The following is a 24,503-nucleotide window of genomic DNA, read 5'->3' as shown; positions in this document are numbered from 1 at the left end:
TCAATCTTTCCCAGTGTCAAGGTCTTTTCCAGTGAGTCAGTTCTTTCAATCAGGTGGACAGAGTATTGGAACTTCAACATCAGATCTTCCATTGAATACTGAGGACTGATCTCCTTTAGGATGGACTGGGTTGATTTCCTTGCAGTCCAAGGGACTCTCAAGAGTCTTCTCCAACACCACAGTTCAAAGCATCAATTCTTTGGCACTCAGTAATCATAAAGTCTTCCAGCTAATAATACGTAAGAGAGGAGACTTGAACTACAACACAGTGCTACTTGTGTAGTTTAATACTTAGGCAGTTCAGTCGCTCAGTTGTGTCCGACTCTTTATGACCCCATGAATCGCAGCACACCAGGCCTCCCTGTCCATCACCAACTCCCGGAGTTCACTCAAACTCACGTCCATCGAGTCGGTGATGCCATCCAGCCATCTCATCCTCTGTCATCCCCTTCTCCTCCTGCCCCCAATCCCTCCCAGCATCAGAGTCTTTTTCCAATGAGTCAACTCTTCGCATGAGGTGGCCAAAGTACTGGAGTTGCAGCTTCAGCATCATTCCTTCCAAAGAAATCCCAGGGCTGATCTCCTTCAGAATGGACTGGTTGGATCTCCTTGCAGTCCAAGGGACTCTCAAGAGTCTTCTCCAATACCACAGTTCAAAAGCATCAGTTCTTCGGCGCTCAGCTTTCTTCACAGTCCAACTCTCATCCATACATGACCACAGGAAAAACCATAGTCTTGACTAGATGGACCTTTGTTGACAAAGTAATGTCTCTGCTTTTGAATATGTTATCTAGGTTGGTCATAATTTTCCTTCCAAGGAGTAAGCGTCTTTTAATTTCATGGCTACAGTCACCATCTGTAGTGATTTTGGAGCCCCCAAAAATAAAGTTTGACACTGTTTCCCCATGTATTTCCCATGAAGTGATGGGACCGGATGCCATGATCTTCATTTTCTGAATGTTGAGCTTTAAGCCAACTTTTTCACTCTCCTCTTTCACTTTCATCAAGAGGCTCTTTAGTTCCTCTTCATTTTCTGCTATAAGCATGGTGTCATCTGCATATCTGAGGTTATTGATATTTCTCCCGACAATCTTGATTCCAGCTTGTGCTTCTTCCAGCCCAGTGTTTCTCATGATGTACTCTGCATATAAGTTAAATAAGCAGGGTGACAATATACAGCCTTGATGTACTCCTTTTCCTATTTGGAACCAGTCTGTTGTTCCATGTCCAGTTCTAACTGTTGCTTTCTGACCTGCATATAGGTTTCTCAAGAGGCAGGTCAGGTGGTTTGGTATTCCCATCTCTTTCAGAAGTTTCCACAGTTTATTGTGATCCACACAGTCAAAGGCTTTGGCTTTGGCTTTGGCTTTAGTCAATAAAGCAGAAATAGGTGTTTTTCTGGAACTTTCTTGCCTTTTCCATGATCCAGCGGATGTTGGCAACTTGATCTCTGGTTCTTCTGCTTTTTCTAAAACCAGCTTAAACATCTGGAATTTCATGGTTCACGTATTGCTGAAGCCTGGCTTGGAGAATTTTGAGCATTACTTTACTAGCGTGTGAGATGAGTGCAATTGTGCGGTAGTTTGAGCATTCTTTGGCATTGCCTTTCTTTGGGATTGGAGTAAAAACTGACCTCTTCCAGTCCTGTGGCCACTGCTGAGTTTTCCAAATTTGCTGGTATATTGAGTGCAGCACTTTCACAGCATCATCTTTCCTCCTAAAGGGAAGTGTTCTATTTTTAATTTTTTGGAGGAAGGCATATTTTTGACCTGAGGCATTGTGTTACAAGGCAGTTGAGTTTCTTGGAGTCTTGAAGATCCATAGTGATGCTTGAGAGCCCTCTTGATCATGGTTTCAGGCACAGAATATTTGCTCTTTTTAGTTTTTTATATAAGATTATGCCTAAGGTCTTATGCTTTGAAAAAACAGTTTGTTACTTTAAAAAGTTTAAGGCATATTGCTATAAGAAGTAGAGATATAGAGTTCCTGTCGGTATGGACTTCGGTCTAATTAGGGTAAGAGAATAGGTTTAAAAAAGAAAAGAGAAACTCAATTATGATAGAAAAGCTGCCATTGAGCAGAGCCTAAGGAGCATCACAGGCAAGAAAATGTGAGCTCATAGATAGGAAGGATCTGGAATCATTGTTGTAATGTACCCTGACTGCCTGCAGTGAGTTGTTGTTTAATTTTCCCAGGGATAAAAAGCACGTGGACTGGGTCAAAGCTTACTTGAGTATATGGACAGAGCTGCAGGCTTACATTAAGGAGTTCCATACCACCGGACTGGCCTGGAGCAGAACGGTGAGTTCTCATCCCCTCCTGTCATTCCTCCAGGAAGTAGGAGAGAAGGAAAAGGGGTAAAAGAGTAAAGAAAGCAAGGGTGAGGGAAAGAATACTCAGTTCTGTTCAGTGTCGGTAAACATGGGTCAGGGACATGCTTGGGCTGGAGGGGAAATAGAAGAATAAATAACATCCCAACCCTCAGAAGGCTTAAAAATAGAGATATGAAACCCCAGTACCAATCACCAAGCCAAGTGCTGTTATAAAGGTGCACACTACCGAGTATGAGAAAGTGATTCTCAACTGGGAGAGACTGTACTTGTAGGAGTCATATGATGAGTCATATTCTCATCTGAGACTTCTCAGGTATAGGATGGAAGTGGGAGAGATGGGTAACAGCAAAGCTTAAAGTCAGTGCAGAATAAATGTAGAGATTGGTCATCTGCCTTCAGTAAGAAGAGAGAGTCAAATTTTTAGGAGGAAAGGCTGAAAAGGAAGTAGTTGAGACATTTAGTCTTTGTAACAAGAGATAAGGGGACTTCCTCGGTGGTCCAGTGGCTAGGACTCTGCACTCCTAATGCAGGGGATCTCGGTTCAATCTCTGGTCAGGGAGCTAGATCCCAACGTGCCACAACAAAGACCTGGCACAGCCAAATCAATACATTTTTTCTTATCATTATATATTAATGATATATTAACGATATATTAACATATTAATATATCAAAACATTAATTAATACATTAATGATATATTAATAATATATTAATATTTGAGCAAAATAGTGGTAATGATCAGATTTGTCTTTAAAAGAGTCTTAGTATATAGATTAGGGGCAAGGGCTTATGCTCAGACTGTGTAAGTACTCATGGTGCAAGAGGGTGATACAAACAAACTTAGGGAGGTACAACCAAGATAATAGAATGAGTTAATGAGAAGACGATTAACAGTCAAGCTTGGATGCTAATACCTTTCGCTAAAATAGAAATGGGGTGATTGTACAGGAAGGGGAGCAGGGAGGGGATGGTAAAATCAAACTTGGATTTTGTAAGTCTGGGGTATTGCTGATACACTAAGATTTTTAGAACTCTAGGTTTAGAGCTGGAAAAATGGAGCTGAGTTGGGTGTGGGTCGGGAGCATTAATCATTGCTTCGAGGACTACAGTGAGAATCCCATGTATCTTGGACACGTGTAAAATCCTGTTGGGGCTGGTACTGAGGGGAAGAAAAGTTGACACTGCACTTACTGTTCCAGGGGCCTGTGGCAAAAGAACTGAGTGGCTTGCCATCTGGACCCTCTGCTGGATCCGGTCCTCCTCCTCCCCCACCAGGCCCACCTCCCCCCCCAGTCCCCACCAGTTCAGGCTCAGATGACTCTGCTTCACGCTCAGCACTCTTTGCGCAGATTAATCAGGGGGAGAGCATCACACATGGTAAGTGAATGCTTTGGCAAGAGGAGTCAGTAAATAACTTGTTTTGGCAAGAGCTTACCAGCTAGCAACCTGGCAGTCTGTAAACCAGAATCATGGTTTGTTTATGGGAGATTCATTTGGGGTGTTACATTCTTTCAGGTTGCCTAAAGGGACAGCAGAGCTGGCTTAAATGGAAATTGAAAATGGGTCATTATAGTTGTGGGAATCTCTCTTCCCATTGGAAAGTGATTTAAGGGGCACATACAGAGTACCTACTGTATTATGCCAAGGCATGGTGCCAGTGGTTTTCTCCAGAGCTTTTTCCATGTTACCACATGGTCTCTTTGGGAAGTCATCATGGAAGGGGGTGGTTAACTTCCTCCAAGGATGTATATTAGTCATAATGGAAAACTTGCATAAGAATGACCGAATGTTGGCATAGAAAAGGTAGACACTCTTATATACAGTAGGTTGAAGTCTAAGTTATACAACACTCTCCTAGGAATCTACCTATAAAAATATTCAAAGGACAAGTTTTAGGCATTATTATTTATAGTAGCTAAGAATGGTATAACAATCTATATATCCAACTTTAAGAGAAATGGTTAACTGTGGTATGTTCCTCATGATGGAATATTATGCAACTGTTAAGTCTTTTTTCTGCCATGAACCATGCAGTGTTTAAAGAAAAAAAACTAACCACATGGAGTGGTGATGCTAAAAAGCTAGTGTTGCTTATGTAGATTGGGCTCTGTTCATAAGCAAGGCATGTGTCAGCCTATTGAGGGTGATTATGGAATTTTTTTTCCCTTAAAAAAATAAAGATATTTTTAGAAACTATAGGCTAACTTGAGAAAAATTTTACTGTGTTAATTGGTTAAACCAGATTTTTTTGGTCTAAGTGTGTATGCTTACATCTAAATAAAAAACAACTATGAATAGAAAAATTATTGGAAGGGAAGTTTCAGGTGCCAGCACTGATTGGGGGTGGGTGGTAAGTCAGCTGTGAATGAGGTGGTTTTTCCTTTTACCAAATTTTTTTTATTATCACATAGTACTTTTTCTTCCTCTGTTGCTTTAAAAACTGTATGTATTTTGTGAGTATATACTTAGTGTCTTTCTAGATCTTTTTCTTGTGTTTTTATCCCCATCTCCCCCATATATACATATTCTGCATTTTACTTATTTTTTTAGTGGAATTTTATAATTTAACCTGGAGGAAGAAGAGAATTATAAAAGTGCTTCTCCAACGGTATGAGAGAGAACATCTCAGAGGCTCTGGGTTTTTTCTTTGAATTTTTGGTTAAGGATCAGTGTAACTTCTGATAGCAGAAGTTGGTTATTGCTTCAGCTCAAAGCCGTGGTATGAAGGACAGGAACAAAGCAGCTGTTGTTCTTACAGCTCTGAAACACGTATCCGATGACATGAAGACTCACAAGAACCCTGCCTTGAAGGCTCAGAGTGGTCTGATACGAAGTGGCCCCAAACCCTTCTCTGCATCTAAACCAGATCCCCCCAAACCAGTCACAAAGAAGGAGCCAGCTCTACTTGAACTGGAGGGCAAGAAGTGGAGAGTGGTGAGTTAAAAATACCCAGAGTGGGGGAACAAGAAGTGGGGGCAAAGAGACTAAACGGGCACAGCCAAACAAGTGCAGGCTTTTGACTATAAGAAAGAAAGTTTGGCACGGTCTGGTTTTTGGGGTGTGCTTAGTGGTGAGGTTCCTAAAAGGCGATCTCTTTAACAGGAAAATCAGGAGAATGTTTCCAATCTGGTGATAGAGGATACAGAGCTGAAACAGGTGGCTTACATATTCAAGTGTGTGAACTCGACATTGCAAATCAAGGGCAAAATTAACTCCATTACAGTGGGTAAGTTCTTCTTGGCTAAGGCAGGCTGTGTCCTAGAGCTCAAGAAGGCTGGCACCCTACCTCCCCTATTTCTAGAGATTCTTAATCAAGTGCTTTCCTTTAAAGTTATACTGTTAACCTGCTCCCTTTCTTCTCCTAGATAACTGTAAGAAACTTGGTCTGGTGTTTGATGACGTGGTGGGCATTGTGGAGATAATCAATAGTAAGGATGTCAAAGTTCAGGTAACTCGATAACTTGGCTCCTTCCTTTGGTCTCGGGGATTAATTGAAAGAGACACAGCCGACCCACAGATGTTGTTGTGGTAGAAATCTGACTCTCTGGGGTCTGTAAGCTGAGCTGCTCTGGATGTGGCAGGAAAGGAGTTGGCCCTTATCGTGAGCTGTTTCCAGCACCATCCCCACCCACCCCTAGTATCCAAGTATCTGTTGTACACTTGTGAGTTGTTCATGTGCTCCCGTGAAACAGGGAAAGCTTTTCCTACAGTTAACTGTTCTTCCAGAGGCCAGAACTCAGTGCTCTTGGTTTCCTCTGCAGGTAATGGGTAAAGTGCCAACCATTTCCATCAACAAAACAGATGGATGCCACGTTTACCTGAGCAAGAACTCCCTGGATTGTGAGATAGTCAGTGCCAAATCTTCTGAGATGAATGTCCTCATTCCTACAGAAGGCGGTGACTTCGTAAGTTTCTTGATCCCTTTAGTAGTATGTGAAAACAGAAGGGCCTAAAGGCTAGTATTGGAGAAAGCTAGTTGATGGACATTCTGCACCAAGTGGGTCCAACCCTTCTGTGCACACCTCAAGCACATGGAAGCCTGAGATGGTCCCATAAAGTAGACCCCCTAAGGAGAGTGGTTTCTGGCTTTCTTAGGTTGAGCAGATGCTCAGGGTAGCAGAAAGGACTGGGGTTGAGTCACAGCACACTGCTGAGACATTCCCATTCCCATCTGTACCTCACAGAGTTAACAGCTGTCCAGGGTCACTGGTCAGTAGGAAATAGACTCAAACCTCCATCTGTCTAGCTTTGGAGGCCCTGCTCTCATTCCTACACTGCACTGCTCCTTCACTGTGTCAGTGGTAGGGGAGGTGGTCTCTGAGATGTGGTGCTGCCAGTTCCATAGCCCACATAGCCAGGCTTTCCCAAGAGGATTCCATTTCTCTCATTACATCCTACTTGCTCTCACAGTTTAGTGCAAACAGGCATTGGGAGAAAAGTGTTAAGATTTAATTAACCCCATGTTGCCTAGCTCAGGTTTAAACTTGTTTCTCTATTTGCAGAATGAGTTCCCAGTCCCTGAGCAGTTCAAGACCCTATGGAATGGGCAGAAGTTGGTCACCACAGTGACAGAAATTGCTGGATAAGCGAAGTGCCACTGGGTTCCTTGCCCTCTCCCTCACACCATGGGATAAATCTGTATCAAGATGGTTCTTTTTTAGATTTTCTCTACCTTTCTGCTCTTAAACTGCTTCTCTGCTTTGAGAAGCACAGCTACCTGCCTTCACTGAAATATACCTCAGGCTGAGATTTGGGGTGGAATAGCAGGTCAGTTGATCTTCCGCAGGAAGGTGCAGCTCTTTCATATCAGCTCAACCACACCGCCAGTCCGTTCTTAAGCAACTGCAGACCAGGACAGGTGTGTTTTAGCTTTCAGCCTTTGGGGTTATTTGACCAACAAATAGTCTTTTGGGAAGACTATAGCAGTCCCAGGAATTAACAGGTCAGAATGTTCACACACAAGTTAACCTTTTTCTAACAACGAGTGTGAAGGTAACAGAAGCTGATCCTAGTTAGTTCTTCTAACTTAAACTAATTTTCACTATTGACAAGTGAGGCAAGGGTTGCACGGGACCAAAGGCTGAAGCTTGGCCATCTAGCATTCCTAGCAAAATGATTTCCTACAAGCATTCCTTTTCTTCTGCATTCCATCCCGCACCTGCTCAAACCTGACCGTAGGTTATCCTGTGTTAGCTGCTGTGGTGGTGCCCTGCACCCAGGCCAGCTAAAGGAGTCTCAGACCCTTTCTCTCTCGGGCCCCTGCCCAGCACCTTCCCACAGAGATGACTTAAAAAGAGAGAAAAAAAAAGGAAAACCGCACCATTCCCAGAAATCTGGCTCCCCTTTCTCCTTCCATTCTAGGTGCCCGTCATCCATCTTCACTGCTTCCAGGGCACTGTCACGCTCACAACTTTGGGCTTCTGTCTGGGCACCTGAACAGAGGACTAAAATCTCCACTGCAGGCTGTTTTTAGGTCTTGTGTAAAAATCTTGCACAGCCTTGCTAATGCAACTTCCAGTTTTTCCTCTAGGACAAACACTTTACCAAAATATGCAACTTTTTTTTGGTGGGAAGAGAGATTGTCCTGTGATTTCTACCCATTTCCTGAGGCCTGTGGAAATAAACCTTTATGTACTTAAAGTTATACAGAAAATAGAATAAAATTAATACCAAACTCACTTGGTATTTATGTATGATATTTGGTGAACAGAAATGTAAGAACTTTGAAAAGAAAAATGACAGACACCAAGGATAAGAAACTACTCTTTATTTTAGACAACTTCATAAAATTGTTTTCACCCGTCCCCACTTCTTGCCTTTCATCCCCTTGTTTTAGTTGAAAAGTCTTGAAAGATGAAGGAAAACCAGAAGGTAAACTTTGTAGCACTTAATAAAGTGCTTCCCTCAGACGCAGCTAATCGTTTCCACAGACGGGGCATTCTGCAGAACAGTCTTCCAAAAGTGGTGCTAGGATTTCATGGGGTAAGGGAGTCGGGCTAAGATGTTGTCTTCAGCAGAAATTCTCAAGAGTCCTTAATATTCTAATGTGGGTTGATCTCCAAGAGAAAAGGGTTATGGAATGTTCCCTAAGCTTTCTTGAGCAATCTTTTTTTCACAGAACACATCAGAAGCAGTTTGGAGTGTGCTGGTAATACACATTTTTGAGATGGAAGTTAGAAAGCCTGATCTGTTCACATTTTTTTCCCCTCCCAGTCTTTGCTAATGCCAGCAATAGAGTAACTCTGGAATCCAGACCACCAGTCATATTCAGAAGGGATAGCTTTATCAAGGGTGGAATGGAAAGAACCAGCTACCTCCTCCTTTTTAAATTTTTACATTTTTCTTTAAACTTCCCTACCGTCCCCATCTAAGTTTAGCAATATGTGTACTTCCTGCCTTAAGCAATCCAACTGCCTGCTACTTCCCTCCTTTTGTGACAGAGCAACTAATTCATCACTACCTAAGGAGACAGTGCTACCAAGGCAAGATCATGGGCTGCCAGAATTTGTAAAATACCCAAGACACACAGAAAGTACCATACTCAGAGGAGGGCAGCCTTAAAGAAATTACATGGTTGCATTAGCCAAGCAATACTTTTCCGAGCACTGGTCATATCACCAGAATAGTTAAGCATTTTATGTGAATACCTTAGGCCTGGGTATTGGCCCCTTGGCTTGAGATGTGGCTAGATTTTCCTGAGAAAGTCATTCATCTTAGACTATCTCATCGGTTTAGTTTGTTTAGTCTCTTCCAGGGCTGGGCAAAGCTCTGGCACTGACCTGTAGCAAACTCCTGATTCCTAAAAGAGTCTGACCATATCAAAGGTTGTGAAACAAGCTCCATGGCTATTAGCTAATTAAACTGGCATTCAACACCATCTGCTGATAGGATGAGGCAAAGGATAAGATTCGTATCTTGGATCTTTCCAAGCGGGGCATGTTCGATGATGACTAAAGAAAAGGATTAGTTGCTAGCTGGATCTGAGCTCAGGCTTGGGCACAGAGGGAACTGGTTTGGAAGTGGGAGGGGTTCCCTGAGCTCTGGTTCAGACTACAAGGGTTTCACTCAAGGAAGGGTATGATGTGGGCATAAAACCATTCTTCAGACAGTTGAAGATGGTCACCTTCAAGAGCCAGGAACACCAGCTGTCCAGCCTTGTCCATTGCCTTTAGCCCCAGGCGGTCCTGCAGAGAAAAAGGCCATAATTAAGCTTGGTTTCACAGTAAAATCATAAAGTCAACGAGATATTCTCAAAAATGCAGTATTTTCTCTTGAGTATTAAAATTTAGGTAAATGAAATGCCAACAAGGATACTTCCCTCCCATTCTTTTCCCTAATATTAAAAACGTATTTTTGATGGCCATTCCTCTCACTGCTTGAAGCCTTAGGTGGTAGGATTTTAGTCCACCATGTAGCTAAGCTGACTTGTCTTCTCTTACCTTGTCTTCTCTTGTCTTCTGACACCATGGGGATTGGTTGGTGGTCCACTAGTGTCTTCTGATTTTTATGGAGTCAAACAATTGGGGGGAAAAAAAAGTTATGTGCCACTGAGGTGGTTCTATACAGGGTTTTATACTCTGCTTTCTGGAAAGTTTCCCAAAGCTTCTGGAGGACCACCTACAAGTGGGCAAGCCATGGACAAAACTGCCTCAAAATGTCAAGTGGGACTGAGCCAAAGATAGGAGAACATTAGCTAGAGAACTTAAAACATACCCAACTCTTAGATAACAAAACTCAGACACTTCCACATTCTGCAGCTGAACAAGTCATGACAGCTGGGATGCTGAAGAACATGAGTTGGGAAGATGAGCAGTTAGGATGCTGCCAGAATGCTGCTCCTGCTCTTCAGTTGCTCAGTTGTGTCCGACTCTTTGCGACCCCATGGACTGCAGCACGCCAGGCCTCCCTGTTCATCACCAGCTCCTGGAGTTTACCCAAACTCATGTCCACTGAGTCAGTGATGCCATCCGGTCATCTCATTCTCTGTCCCCTTCTCCTCCTGCCTTCAACCTTTCCCAACATCAGGGTCTTTTCAAATGAGTCAGCTCTTCGCATCAGGTGGCCAAAGTATTGCAGTTTCAGCTTCAACATCAGTCCTTCCAATGAACATTCAGGACTGATCTCCTTTAGGATGGACTGGTTGGATCTCCTTGCTGTCCAAGGGTCTTGCAAGAGTCTTCTCCAGCACCACAGTTCAAAAGCATCAAACCACCAATTTGAGTTTCATGACAAGTTAATTCTAACTTGCAAAACTCTTAACAAACCCTAGCTTCCTTTTACCTCACCAGTGGCAGGGCACCAGAGGCAGGAGAAAGGCCAAGAGATGACAACTGGCCTCTGAAATTACTTGGGATCTGAACAGAAGGCAAGTGGTTCAGATGCATCATTTCTGCACTTTAGGAAGAGTATCTCCAAGATAAAAGCCTGAAGAGTGTGAGAGACTCCAGAACCCGAGTGGTGAAAAGCTGCTTAAAAAAAAGACCTGCTGCTGCTGCTAAGTCACTTCAGTCGTGTCCGACTGTGCAACCCCATAGACGGCAGCCCACCAGGCTACCCCATCCCTGGGATTCTCCAGGCAAGAACACTGGAGTGGGTTGCCACTGCTGAACAAAATTCATAGCTCTGTTCCAGTCTCCTGCAGGAGGAGCTTTCCCCATCAGTGCCTGGTTTAAAAACAGGACTTCAGCATCTATTGATATTAGTGTTTTGAAGTAACAGCCCTCCATATTTTTGTCATGTGGGAGCTCTTTGGATTTGTCATGGACTGCGCCTCAGCAAAGGAAGCCAGTTCTAACCCTGTTATCAGAAGGAGTTAGAGATATGTCCCTTGCCCAGGCCTGAAAACACGAGGAGCAGGTCCTTCAACCTTCAGGATGGAGACTTCAGTAAACCCGTGCCTGATACGCTGGTGCCACAATCAGCAGCCTAATGAGCCCTGCCCACAGCACCTGCTGTGCTGGAGTGTACAGGACCAGGAATGTGTCACCAAAGCACCTAGCAGCTCCCAGAGAGGCTGACAAGGATTGCACTGCTCCTCCCCAGTTACCTGTGTGTAGAGGGTGCTCTCCTGTAAGGGAATGGTCTCCTTGGCTTGGCCACTTCTGTAAAATCCAAACCACTAAGGAGAGGAGGAAGAAAGGAGGTCAGATCAGACACACGTGCACACTGCCAGACTATTTCAAGACTGGCTAGTAGCTAAGACTACCGATGAACAACTCCCTAAGGCTGCAGCAAGGAGGGACAACAAAGCATGTCTTGAGTCATTTCTTCTTAAGGGTGGATCCTGAGGTATGAGTTAATCATTCCAAAGAGCTTTCCCATGCCCTAGAATTGCTGCTTCCTACAGTTACTGAGCACCTACTCTGAAAATCCTTGTGCTGTATAAACATTCAAAGATGAATTTATGTATACAGTCCTTACTTTTAAGCAGCTCTGGTCCAATGCACAGACACAACTAATTGTTTAGCATGGGGGTCAGCAAACTTTTCCATAATCAACAAACACAAAATAATTTAGGCTTTAAGGGGCCATGTGGTTGCAACTACTAAATACTGCCATTGTAATGCAAAAGAAGACATGAGACAGTATTTTTTAAATGAATATAGCTGCATTCTTTTTTTCTCCTCTGTCTTTCCTCACCAGCCCCCAGCTGCATCCCAGCATGACATGTGGGATCCTGGCCAGGGATCAAACCCACGTCCCCTGCAGTGGAAGCTCAGAGTCTTAACCAGTGGACTGCCACGGAAGTCTCAATATGGCTGCATTCTAATGAAACTATTTATAGACATTGAAATTTGTAATTCACGTAATTTTCACATTATCAAAGTTTTTTACTTTTTTCTACCATTTAAAAACAAAAACCATTTTCCTTCGTGGGCCCTACTAAAGCAGGTGCAGGGTGGATTCAGCCCACGGGCTGTGGCGTGCTCTGACACAGTGTGATGAACACTGATAATTCTTAAGAGGGAGCAAATTCTGCCTAGAAGAAGGGTGGCTTTCTGGATGGAGGAAATGACATTTGAGCTGAACAGGAGCTTGTCAGGTGGAGAAGGCCAGGGAAGGGCATTTTAGAGACTAAAGCATGAACAAAGGAACACAAAAGAAGAAACACGTTCCAGGAGCAGGGCATTTCAAGTAGCGCAATATGACTTGGTCAGAGAGGGGATGAAGTGATCAATGAAGTAAGATTAGGTTGGAAAGAAATCAAAGCCAAGTCAAGGCTGAACGTGAATGTGAACCTCAGGGAGTTACAGATTTTGGACTGGTGCTGCCGAACCTTTTCTGGATCACAGATCTCTGAAAATCTGATAAAAAATTTCTAGATCTTTCCTCAGAGAATGCAACTTCAGCTTACCCTTGAACAACATGGGTGTGAACTGCTCGGGTCCACTTACATGTGGGTTTTGTTCAGTACTGTGGATGCTGAGGGACAACTATAAGTTATATGTAGATTTTTGACTGCGCCAAGTACCAGCGTCCCTAACCCCTATGTTGTTCAAGGGTCAGCTGTATATAAGTTTGCAAACAGTTTTGGGTTGTAGGGGTGATAACCCTGAGTGTCCCATTTATAGACCTCAGAACCCCTGCTCTACACAAATGTGGGTGGAAGGGACTGACAATTCTTCCCAGCAGGCAGCTGTGGGGTTTTTTTTTTTTCTTTTTTTTAAATTGATTTATTTATTTGGCTACATTGGGTCTTGGTTGCAGCATATGGGATCTTAGTTCCCTGACCAGGGACTGAACCTGCATCCCCTGCATTGGGAGAACAGAGTTTTAACCACTGAACCACCAGGGAAGCCCCCAGGCAGCTGTGTTTTAATGCTATTTTCTCTGCCAGTCTCCTGGCATGTTGTAGCCTAAGAAGCATCTCACCTCAGAATCCACAGGGTCCACGATGGAATCATTGAGGAATTTCACCATCACAAATTTCTTGAGGGCCATCAGGTTTTTCTTGTAAGACTCATTGACACCCTGGAGGAAAAGTCAATAGTAAGAACCTTGGGGACATTACCATCAGATTCTAGCGAGGGAATTAAAACCTTACAGTGCTCTGGTCTGCCTGACCCTGGGTTTCTTCTCCATGGTTATGGGCTGCTTTTCTCGCTTCCTGCCCAGAATACACCAGGTACAGCCTTTTTCTTAACATGCCATCTGATTGACAATGCTCCTAGCAACCATAGCGTACAGATGGCAACCATGAATGGCCACCATGAATCTGTCACTGCGCTCCACAGGTCTCCATCACATAGGTCAAAGGCTTCTAGCCAGAGAAAGCCAAGGCAAAATAAGAAACTGCAAACTCTGAGTGGTTCTGCCATACTATTCTGTTCCCATCGCTCCCCTCTTCAAATTCTGTTTTTGTTTGTTTGTTATAAACCTCCAGATAAGCCAATAAAAATTGAGTCAGAATCTCCCATGTTCATCTCTGGGACACACTCAGTCCCCTGTGCAGTCTCTCTTCTTAAGTAAATCACTCTTCTGAAAAAATATGACCCCAATGCGATCCACTGGAAAGGCTTCCCTCAGTAAGGCAGCAGTTGAGGTTCCTGCCAGCCAGCACCTATTGAGTTCACCCCACTGCTTCAACACTAGGCAAGAGGAAGAATCCACAGGAAGAAGCCAAATGAATTTCAGCCTCCCTAGAAGGAACTGAACCTCATAAGCACCGCCTCCCCCAACACAGAACTTCCGGTTTCCTGGGTTCTGCCTGGGATATTTTGGACAGTCACTGCTCATCTGTTTATAATGTCCCTAACAGGAAAGGGGATGCGCAATTATGGTAGCCTGGGTTGGGTGCTTACTCTCTCTTGATTAATATCTGCCAGGAAGATGCTGTGGTTGCGGTATATGTCCTCCTTGATGGGGTCGTGCCAGTATTCTGCTTGCACCAGGCTGTGGGAGACAAAGAAGGAAAGGTGACCAAGCGGCACATTAGTCAGTATGCCCGAGGCATGGCCCTGGGCACAGGCCACCAAGAGATCGAAGGGACAAAAGACCACAGCCTTCTGTTCCTGCTGCCTGATCCCTTTTTCCTTAGCATCTCCTATGCTCCTTCCTTCTTGTCCTTGAGACCTAGCGTAAATATCATTTCTTCAAAGACCATTCTGGCCAAACTAGGCACTTCCTCCATCACTGTCCATCACTGCACCTTGTTTCTTTCTGCCACAGCCTTAGCTGGTACTAAGGGGGATCTAGTTCCCTGATCAGGGATCGAACCCAGGCTCCCCTGCATTGGGAACTCAGAGTCTTAACCACTGGACCATCAGGGAAGTCCCCGGGCTATCTTATTTTGAAATTCCAGGATCTCTCTCTTACTCTTTAATGATTGCTTTTATTTGAATTCTTTTCTAGTGTCATGGATGATCTCTTTATCTCTGAAGATAATAATATAGGCTTTTTTTTTGTTTAAGGTTTCCTTCAGCTTCTTGAATTGCCATCTGTTTCTTCCAAGTCCCTTTTTACTTTTTGTTGTTTTGATCTGTCTTCTATTTTGGAAGCTTTCCTCAGATGTCTGATGGAGGGTGGGGTGGCGGTCCTTGGCTCACTGTTCATATTTAAACAAGAGCTTCCCTGGTAGCTCAGTTGGTAAAGAATCTGCCTGCAATGCAGGAGACCCTGGTTCAATTCCTGGGTAGGGAAGATCGCCTGGAGAAGAGATAGACTACCCACTCCAGATTTCTTGGGCTTCCCTTGTGGTCCAGCTGGTTAAGAATCCACCTGCAATGCGGGAGACCTAGGTTCAATCCCTGGGTTCGGAAGATCCCCTGGAGACAGGAAAGGCTACCCACTCCAATATTCTGGCCTGGAGAATTCCATGGACTGTATTGTTCATGGGGTCACAAAGAGTCGGACACAACTGAGCCACTTTCACTGAGCTGAGCTGAATGGAAGTTCTTCACACAGTTCAGTTCAGTTGCTCAGTCATGTCCGACTCTTTGTGACCCCATGAACCGACACATGCCAGGCCTCCCTGTCCATCACCAACTCCCGGAGTCTACCCAAACCCATGTCCATTGAGTCGGTGATGCCATCCAACCATTCCATCCTCTGTTGTCCCCTTCTCCTCCTGCCCTCAATCCCTCCCAGCATCAGGGTCTTTTCAAATGAGTCAGCTCTTCACATGAGGTGGCCAAAGTACTGGAGTTTCAGCTTCAACATCAGTCCTTCCTAAGAACACCCAGGACTGATCTCCTTTAGAATGGACTGGTTGGATCTCCTTGCAGTCCAAGGGACTTCTCAAGAGTCTTCTCCAACACCATAGTTCAAAAGCATCAATTCTTCGGCACTCAGCTTTCTTTATACTCCAACTCTCACATCCATACATGACCACAGAAAAACCATAGCCTTGACTAGATGGACCTTTGTTGACAAAGTAATGTCTCTGCTATTTAATACACTATCTAGGTTGGTCATAACTTTCCTTCCAAGGAGTAAGTGTCTTTTAATTTAGACAGCTATCTACTGGTGGTTTCACCACATGGTAGTCAGAAGGAGTCCTGATTTGCTGGAGGATTGCAAAACATCAGCCTGCAGATCTCTCTGGGACCAGTTTTTTCAGGGAGGGATCCATCAAACTTCTGCCAAGGAGCTAATAACCTGGCTGCTATCATTCTGGGAATCAAACAGGAGGAGGTGGGTTTTCAATACGGTGTCTTATCACTATCCTGTGTTTATTATCCCAAAGTCTGGTACTTCTTGAGTTAAACTGCTCCAGAAAATAAATTTGGCTTCTCTTGTCAGGGTTGGGGATGAGCAGTCACTTGGACATACACTTAAGGGATTCGGGGAGTCTGATCATTGTTTCTACAGATTTTCAACCAAGAGTCTCATGCACTTACTCCACCAAAGTATCTTAGATGTCAAACTCCTGAGTCTTTCTGAGATTATAAAAAGTGAACTGGTCCCTTCTTGTCAGTGTTTCCTTCAACAGACATAAAGGCTTCAGAATTTTCTACTCTGCTAAAACAATTATCACTCATTCACCTGCTTTCTTTCAAAAAACATACTGACATCTTTTTTATCATCTCTTCTCTCCTCTCCTGTTTTCTTTGCCCTTGTGAGTTTATCACAGTTTATTCTTTTGCTTTGTTGTTGTTTAGTCGCTAATTTATGTCTGATTCCTTTGGGACCCCATGGACTATAGCCTACCAGGCTCCCCTGTCCAAGGGATTCTCCAGGCAAGAATACTCGAGAGGGTTGCCGTGCCCTCCTCCAGGGGATCTCCCTGACCCTGGGGTCAAACCCAGTCTCTTATGTCTCCTGCACTGGCAGGCAGGCTCTTTACCACGAGCGCCACCTGGGAAGCCCCACAACCTTACTAGTTGATCCCAAATCTCAGCTATCACCCAGAATGTTCCAGACCTACTAAATCCAAATTTCTAGGGATGAAGCTCTGGAATTCATTTTTAATGAATTTCCCAGGGGGTCTGACATATAATTTAGGTTTGGGAACAACTGAAGGACAACCTACTCCAAAAGTAATTCTGAATATTTTGAAATACCCAAACATATGTAGTTGAGGACACTGATGTAAGAGGTTAAGCCTTTGCTGCTGACAATATAAAGAATCTGTCCTTCAAATATTAACAGTAGTTTCTTAGCCTGAGTAATTTCTATAGGCTTGTCTTTTTAAAGATGAAAAGGTAATTACATTCTTCTTATATAGAAAAATGTCCTCCCTTTCTTTAAATTACTATTAGAGCAGTTTTAGATTTACAATAAAATGAAGCAGATAGTATAAAGATATTCACAATCATCTGAATATCATTTAAATATCACTCGCAGCTACTCCTAGAATCACGGTTAGCATGAGAGTCCGCATGACATTATCACGCAGTGACAGTTCTGCATCCTTTTCAGCTAACCGTACATACCGTTCCTGTATAGCTTTGTTGTAAGCCCCAGCATTCAGTGTTTTTCTGATGAAGTCACAGATGTGTGAGCTTTCTCCTGGGCACCGAGGGAGTCCAAAAACACCTACAGCAGAAGACAAATACTCATGCCTTTAAAAATCATGTTCTGAATACCTACTATGTGCAGGGCATTGAGAGAAACAAAAACCAGAAATAGATCCTGGTTTCACTCATTCATTTCTTAAGGAAATAATGTATTTGGAATTAATACTTTAACCAGCTTCCTCCTGGTGTTCCCTCTCCTTTCTGCCTCAGGCCCTTTGCACCTACTTCCCTCCGGAGGATGTGCTTCTCTTACTGCTTCAGTGGGGGGCCTCATTCTCATCTCTTGGGTCTTGGCTTAGATAAGTCATATCTGAGAAGCATAGCTCAAGCAGTGCTCAACCCGTTCCTCCCCCAACCCAGTTATACATGCGTCCTCATCAATAACATTTTGGGGGGTACCAGACATACCAATTCTAAGCATATATTGGCAATAATTAATTTAATCCTTACAACCACCCTGTGGAGTAGAAATCATGATTTAGAGCATATTATAGATAGGAAACTTTTAAATAGAGAGGTTAGATACTTTGTCTGAGGTTAGACAGTAAGTGATGGAGCCAAGATATGAACATGAGCAGTTTGGTTCCAGAGCCCAGGCCTTTCACAAATATACCCACTATTCTTCCATTATTGTATTTTTTTTCTTTATGACAGTTACTACTATCTATATTTATTTTGTTTGCTAAATGTTTCGTGTCTAGTCTCCCCACACTAGGATGGAAGTTTCATGAAGGCAGAAACCTTATCTGTCTTGTTTTGAGGTTTTCAATAAATATTCATGGAATCAATGAATGAATGATAAAGCTGTTTCTACCAATTTGCATCTGAATAAAACATATACTTTTAAAAAGTATTTTCCTACCTGTTATTTTATTTCATCCTCTGAAAAATTCCCGTAAGATGGGCAGCGTCTTATTTTAGCTTCTCTCTGTGAAAGGGACCCTAGGATACCAAATTACTTGCCCAATTAACACTTAATTGGATGAATCCAATCTCCTGATTATAAGGGGAATCCTGCTCCTACACTCAATCAGCTTAACAGCTAAATCCATCAGAACAGAAATAAAGTTCTACCCCAAGACACATCTGCCCCAAAAGTTTATTAATTCTGTCTAAATAGCAAACCTGTTGGGGTTTTTTTTTTGAAAGATTTAATCTCTGCTGTTAATTTTACAGACAAAAAAAGCCTAAACACTATTCATTGCCTAAGTCCCAATTCAATAGGACACCACTTGTGTCAGAAAACAGGAAAGTTGTTGGACTTTCCAAATTCCTCAACCACTGCCTGTTACATGGCTGCAACCATCTCAACTGCAGGAAATCATGTCAATTATATTAGAGAAAAGTAGGTGGTAATGTAATGACTCCCGTGTTCCAGGTGTCTGGAATCCTGTTTTGTCATCACTGCTGGCTACTCTGTTATAACTTAGAAAAACAGGATTTGGGGGAGGATGGCTGACTTCTTGTACAAACAGAGATGCTAGAATATTTTAGGTAAAAAGGACAAAGTTACCTTGATGTTGTCCCCCAACTGAGATGAGATTGACCATGGGAGGTGATGGGCATCTCTGAGCCACTGCCCGCCTGGAGGAAAAAAAAAGGTTATCAGTTTCCACTGTCAGATGGAAATAGATCATCAATAATCAACTTCCCTGGGGAGTCTGGGGGAGAATGGGTACATATATATGTATGGCTGAGTCCCTTCCCTGTTCACCTGAAACTCACAACATTATCTGCTAATCAACTATACCTCAATACAAAATTAAGTTAAAAAAAAACCTTCCCAGATTAAGTTACTTAATCTGTGGTTCCCCAAAGCCACAAAGTTTCAGGATTTATTTTCCTCTGATACAGCCAAACACAAATCTTTATTCCTTCATAGAAAATAAATTAAGTTCCACAGAGCTTCTTTCAAGGGGCTATTTTAGAAGAGCTTCCCATCCAAGGAAGATGAAGATTCCAAAAACACTAAACGGACAGATCTATCTGCATCAAAGGGCAAACAGTCAGTTTCACGTGATACGATATATAAGTGGTATGATATAACAGAAAGGGACTTACAGAAATTGGCCTCCCTGGGAGAATCCCATAGCATTGTAGCCTTGCTGCAATTTAGGATCCTTAGCAAGAATCTGACACACTGTTGTTACTTGGGAGTTGACATTCAAAAAGAAGCTGTTCTCCACATCCTAAAAGAGAAGCCACAGAGAAATAAAAGGACGAGGCTGAATACAAGCACTGGCACCTTCTCTAAGAGGCAAACTTATTCAGGCTGGTACCCTCAGAAGGCACTCAGGAACTTAAGTATCATTGTATGCAAGGTAAAGCATTTTAATAGTACAGTCTACAAAATCAGTCAGCAAACCTTCAAAGGAACAGAACTGTGAAGCGCCTCACCTCTCTGAGAGTCTTCCCAATCTCTAAAGATAAGACGTGAATTCCAGGTATTTTCTTCTCAACCATTTTTTTAATAGCACCCATACTTAAGGGATTACAACAGCTGTCTCCTAGACAACAAAGATGATCATGGAAACTTATGAGTAAAAACAACATTATTTAACTTTTTAAAACTTTGTACTTCAAAGGCATTAATGAAAATATGCAAAGACAACACACAGAAGAAAATATTTGCAAAACATACTTCATAAGAGTTTAATATCTGATATACAAAGAACTCTACGAGTCAGCAAGAAGATAATCTAATTAAAATAGGAAAAGGACTTGAACAGACATCTCTTCAAAGAAGATATACAAATGTCCAACAAGCACACGAAATTACGTTCAACACCACTGGTCATTAAGGAAATGCAAATCAAAATCACAATGAGGTACCATAGCAAAGCTACTAAGATGCCTTTAAAGCCTTCAATTTTTTTTTTTAATTAACGTATTTAAAAATGGAAAATAACAGACTTACCGGGTGGTCCAGTAGTTAAAATCCCCCTGCCAATGCAGGGGATGTGGTCCTAGAAAATTCCACATGCCACAGGGCAACTAAGCCTGGATGCCACAACTACTGAGCCCCTCGCCCCAGAGTCCGTGCACCACAAGAGAAGCCCCCTCAACGAGAGGCCCACGCACTGCAACTAGAGAAAGCCCTCACACAGCAACGAAGACCTAGTGCAGCCAACAATAAAAAATAGATAAATAAATGTATAAAATAGAAAATAACAAGTGTTGGCAAAGATAGGGAGAAATAGGAACTCTTTACATTGCTGGTGGGAATGTAATATGGTGCAGCCACTGTGAAAACAATTTGATGGTTCCTCAAAAAGTTAAAGACACAATGACCATTTGACCCATTAATTTCAACTCTAAATACACAACCAAGAAAAGTGAAAACATACGTCCCAACAGAGACTTGTACAAGAATATTTAAAGCAGCATTATCTGTAATAGCTAAAAGGTAGAAAACACTCAAAAGTCCATCAATGGATGACTGGATAAACAAATTATGGTAGATATATACAGGAAAATATTATTCTGCCATAAAAAGGAACAAAGTATTGAAACATGCTACAACATGGGTGAACCTCAAAAACGTTATTTTAAGTGAAATAAGCCAGAAATGAAAGGTCACATACTGTATAGTTCCTTTTATATGACACGTCCAGAACAGGCAAATCCATTGAAACAGAAAGCAGACTGAACATTTCCTGGGGTGATGGGAAGATGGGGTGAAGAGTGATTCCTTAAAATGGGGTACACATATTTTCTGCAGTGATGAAAAAGTTTTGAAATAGAGAGAAGCGGTGGTTGCACAACATGAACACACTAAATACCACTGAACTGTGTACTTTAACAAGGGTAAGTGTATGTTCCATGAATTTCCCCTCAACAACAACAAAAAGAACATTTTTTGCTCAGCTCATGTAATAGCTTCAAAAGCCCAATACGGTATCATGGGGACCCCAAATTCACAACTGAAAATAAGCAGAGGTGCATGGTCTCTTATCCTCTAGAACATCTGCTGTTCACAGGCCCCAAAGCACCTTGAAATCTTCTCTCTCTTTAGGGCCAGGACTAGACCAAGACAAGTAAAGAAAGCTCATGTAAGCACTGACACTGAACTTACATTCTGCACTTTTTTTTCTCCCTGTTTCAAGGAACCAAGAACTGAGAATAGGAAGCAAAGTGTCTTGACTGCTGAGTAGGATAAGTGGGCTAAGATCATTTTCCATTTTGAACTTAATCATTCCATTTTCAACCTGAGAGCTAAACTTAATTCGTTTTTAAAGAAGGAAAAGAGCTCAAGCATGTTCTGTTTCTCACACTGAACTATAATCACGGGTTACTTAGGTGGCTTCCAAACAGACTGGCTGTGCTCTGGGAGGACACAGAGCTCACCTGTTCTCTTTTATCTCCACTGCAGTAGCCCGAGGCCCTGGCACAGACTCTTGAAAAACAATCTCTACCTACTGACTCTCATTCCTCTCTGAACATTTTTCTTTCACCTATTCCAATAAGGTTCTCACTCTCACCACTCCCCTAAAAGTGGTTTAATCAAGGTCATTAGTGATCTTCCCATTGCTAAATCCAATAACCAATTCTTAGCCCTCATCTTAGTTGACCTATTACCAACATTTCACAGTTTGCTATCCCTTCCTCTTGAAACGTTTTCACGTGGTTTCAAGACATTGCATTCTTCTGACTCCACATTCTCCCTAGCTGTTCTATCTCTGTCTCCTTTGCTAATTCCTCTCCATCCCCTTGGGGGCTTCCCTGGTGGCTTAAAGGTAAAGAATCTGGTTTGATCCCTGGGTTGGGAAGAGTCCCTGGAGAAGGAAATGGCAACCCACTCCAGTATTCTTGCCTGGAGAATCCCATGGACAGAGGAGCCTGGCGGGCTACAGTCCACAGGCTCAAAAGAGTCAGACACGACTGAAGTGACTTAGCACGCATGCATTCCATCTCTTCATCCTCCAGGTGCTGGGAATGCCTCAGAGCTCGGTCTTTAGACCCTCTTTCCTCTTCTGAATATCGTCACTCCCTACATGATCCTGCACAGTCTCACGGCTTTAAATACTAGCCATATGCCAAAGGTTCCCAACTTAATCCTCCAGCCTGTATCTGTCTCAAGACTCCACACTCCAAATGCCTCTACATCTCCTGAATATGTAACAAACATCTCAAATTTAGTAAGTCCCAAAGCACATTCTTGATTTTCACCCCAAATTTGTTCACCCTACAGGCTCCCCCATTTTGGTAAAATGACAACCTCATCCTTCTCGCTGTCCAGGCCAAAAACCATGGAACCATCCTTGACTCCTTTCTATCTCATATATAATCTGTTAACAAATCCTACTGGTTCTATCTTCAAACTGTATCCAAATGTTGACTACTTCTCAACATCTCCCCTTTTACTATACTTTTTCAAGTCACCGTCACCTCGTTTCAGTTCAGTTCAGTCGCTCAGTCATGTCTGACTCTTTGCAACCCCATGGACTGCAGCACGCCAGGCCTCCCTGTCCATCACCAACTCCCAGAGTTTACTCAAACTCATGTCCATTGAGTCAGTGATGCTATCCAACCATCTCAGCCTCTGTTGTCCCCTTCTCCTCCTGCCTTCAATCTTTCCCAGCACCTTGTTTAGATTGTAAAATCTTTCTAACTTTTTTCCCTGCAAAGGTCCATGACCTCCTACAATCTAGTCTCAATATAGCAACTTGTCTTTGTTCAGTCACTCAGTTGTGTCCAACTCTTTTTGACCCCATGGACTGCAGCATGCCAGGCTTCCCTATCCCTCACCACCTCCCGGAGCTTGTTCAAACTCATGTCCATTGAGTCGGTGATGCCATCCAACCATCTCATCCTCTGTCATCCCCTTCTCCTCCCGCCTTCAATCAGGAATATAGGAACTAGAGTGCTTTTAAAATGCAAATCAGATCATGCCACTCATCTGCTCAAAACTCACAACAATGTCCCATCTTTTCTAGCCAAAGTTCCTACAGTAGCCTTAGTAGCCCCAACAACATATGCAGGCCATCCTCCTACCCCTATTTTCTTCTGACTCACTGCGTTTCAGCTACACTGACCTGAGTGTTGCTCCTTGAACACACTAGACATACTAGATATACTTCTGCCTCATGACTTTGCATTTGCTGATCTTTCCACCATACACTCACATGGCATCTTCTCTCATGGACTACAGGCCTTTGCTCAGATAATCACTTTTTCAGTAAATCCTGACTTTGCTCTATGAAACTGCAAGCCCCTACTTGCACTCTCTATCCTCCCCCTCCCCCGCTTTATTTTCCTCCATCGCACGAATCACCGTTTGACATATGTTTATTTATTTATCGTTTGTCTCTTCCACTGGGAAGTTCTAAAAGAGCAAAGAATTTAGTCTGTTTAGTTTACTGTATCCTCAGGATCCAGTAGGTAATCAACAGCTACGCGTCAAAAGTATAAGCGAATTACAGGAGCCTAAGAAATCTCTGTTCAATGCATGAATGAACAAAAGGATGGAGATGCCGCGGTCACGCAGGCACAACCCCGCCTTCCCGAGCGAGAGTCCGATGCTGCACCCTGACGCCACTGCCCTGAGGTTAAACCAGGACACCGCGTAAAACCCTACCGTAGTGCACAGCCCACTGTGAGCGCTTAGCAGAAGACAGCTCCTTCCTCATCATCTCCCTTTCCAATGCAGGGTAACCCCTAAATCCTAAAACGTGGAGCCAGTCCGGTGCTGTGTGACCACGGTCCTCGCCCTCCACACTTGCACTTTGCAGACGCGAACCCAGGCTTGGAGAGGGAAAGGTGGCCAAACCTTTCTGACTCTCTTCTCACTCCCTCCTTCACTCACCCATCCCATGCCAGATCACCAGCGGCAGGGGAGCCGGCGGGTCGAGATGCCCCAGCGCCAGAGAAGTGCAGGAGCCCAGCAGGAAAGCGAGAGCCAAGAGCCACAAGCAGCTGGACGACGCCATCTTGACCCTATCACGTGACCGCGCTCCCCTGCCCCGGCCTCTATGCGGGCGCGGGCGCGGGCGCGTCGCATCCGCCACGCCTCCGCCTGGGTGGCCGCGGGCCGACGGGCGTCTCTCCTGGCTAGTTGCCGCAGTAGACTGCTCGCCACCAGAAATCAAACGCGTGCCAACATATACTCAGTGCTTCCTGTGCATCAAGCACTGTTCTAAGCGCTTTCCATCTGGTAACTGCTTTAATCCCCGTCACACCCAAATACACTTCTCCCCATTTTACAGGTCAGAC

At 43.5% G+C, this 24,503-nt stretch overlaps 2 protein-coding genes and 1 pseudogene across 5 annotated transcripts in view; 2 read left to right on the top strand and 1 right to left on the bottom strand.

The window, feature by feature from the left end:
* Positions 1-8,012, top strand: part of CAP1 (cyclase associated actin cytoskeleton regulatory protein 1) — a 28,333-nt gene extending 20,321 nt beyond the window's left edge. For all 4 annotated transcript variants that reach the window (XM_040231574.1, XM_040231577.1, XM_040231575.1 and 1 more), the window contains exons 7-13: positions 2,196-2,301; positions 3,534-3,711; positions 5,093-5,268; positions 5,437-5,560; positions 5,700-5,782; positions 6,096-6,239; positions 6,837-8,012. In XM_040231574.1, the coding sequence (XP_040087508.1) occupies positions 2,196-2,301; positions 3,534-3,711; positions 5,093-5,268; positions 5,437-5,560; positions 5,700-5,782; positions 6,096-6,239; positions 6,837-6,920 (895 nt within the window). In that variant the 3' untranslated portion in view covers positions 6,921-8,012. The remainder of the gene's footprint in view (positions 1-2,195; positions 2,302-3,533; positions 3,712-5,092; positions 5,269-5,436; positions 5,561-5,699; positions 5,783-6,095; positions 6,240-6,836) is intronic.
* A 74-nt stretch (positions 8,013-8,086) lies between these two features.
* PPT1 (palmitoyl-protein thioesterase 1) lies at positions 8,087-24,252 on the bottom strand. Its single transcript, XM_040231578.1, has 9 exons — positions 24,097-24,252; positions 19,689-19,798; positions 19,353-19,480; positions 18,805-18,875; positions 17,208-17,310; positions 14,136-14,226; positions 13,207-13,305; positions 11,381-11,452; positions 8,087-9,518 (listed from the first exon to the last, which is right to left on the bottom strand). Exons 1-9 carry the CDS (start codon positions 24,218-24,220, stop codon positions 9,396-9,398), a joined length of 921 nt encoding a protein of 306 aa, XP_040087512.1. The 5' UTR covers positions 24,221-24,252; the 3' UTR covers positions 8,087-9,395.
* LOC120857143 lies at positions 9,689-9,856 on the top strand (annotated as a pseudogene).
* Positions 24,253-24,503: the final 251 nt, after the last annotated feature.

This window comes from Oryx dammah, unplaced genomic scaffold (genome assembly GCF_014754425.2).
Source record: "Oryx dammah isolate SB20612 unplaced genomic scaffold, SCBI_Odam_1.1 HiC_scaffold_28, whole genome shotgun sequence".
Lineage (NCBI taxonomy): Eukaryota > Metazoa > Chordata > Mammalia > Artiodactyla > Bovidae > Oryx > Oryx dammah.
Note: the sequence above shows the minus strand (reverse complement) of the source record. Positions and strands in the feature narration are given on the sequence as shown.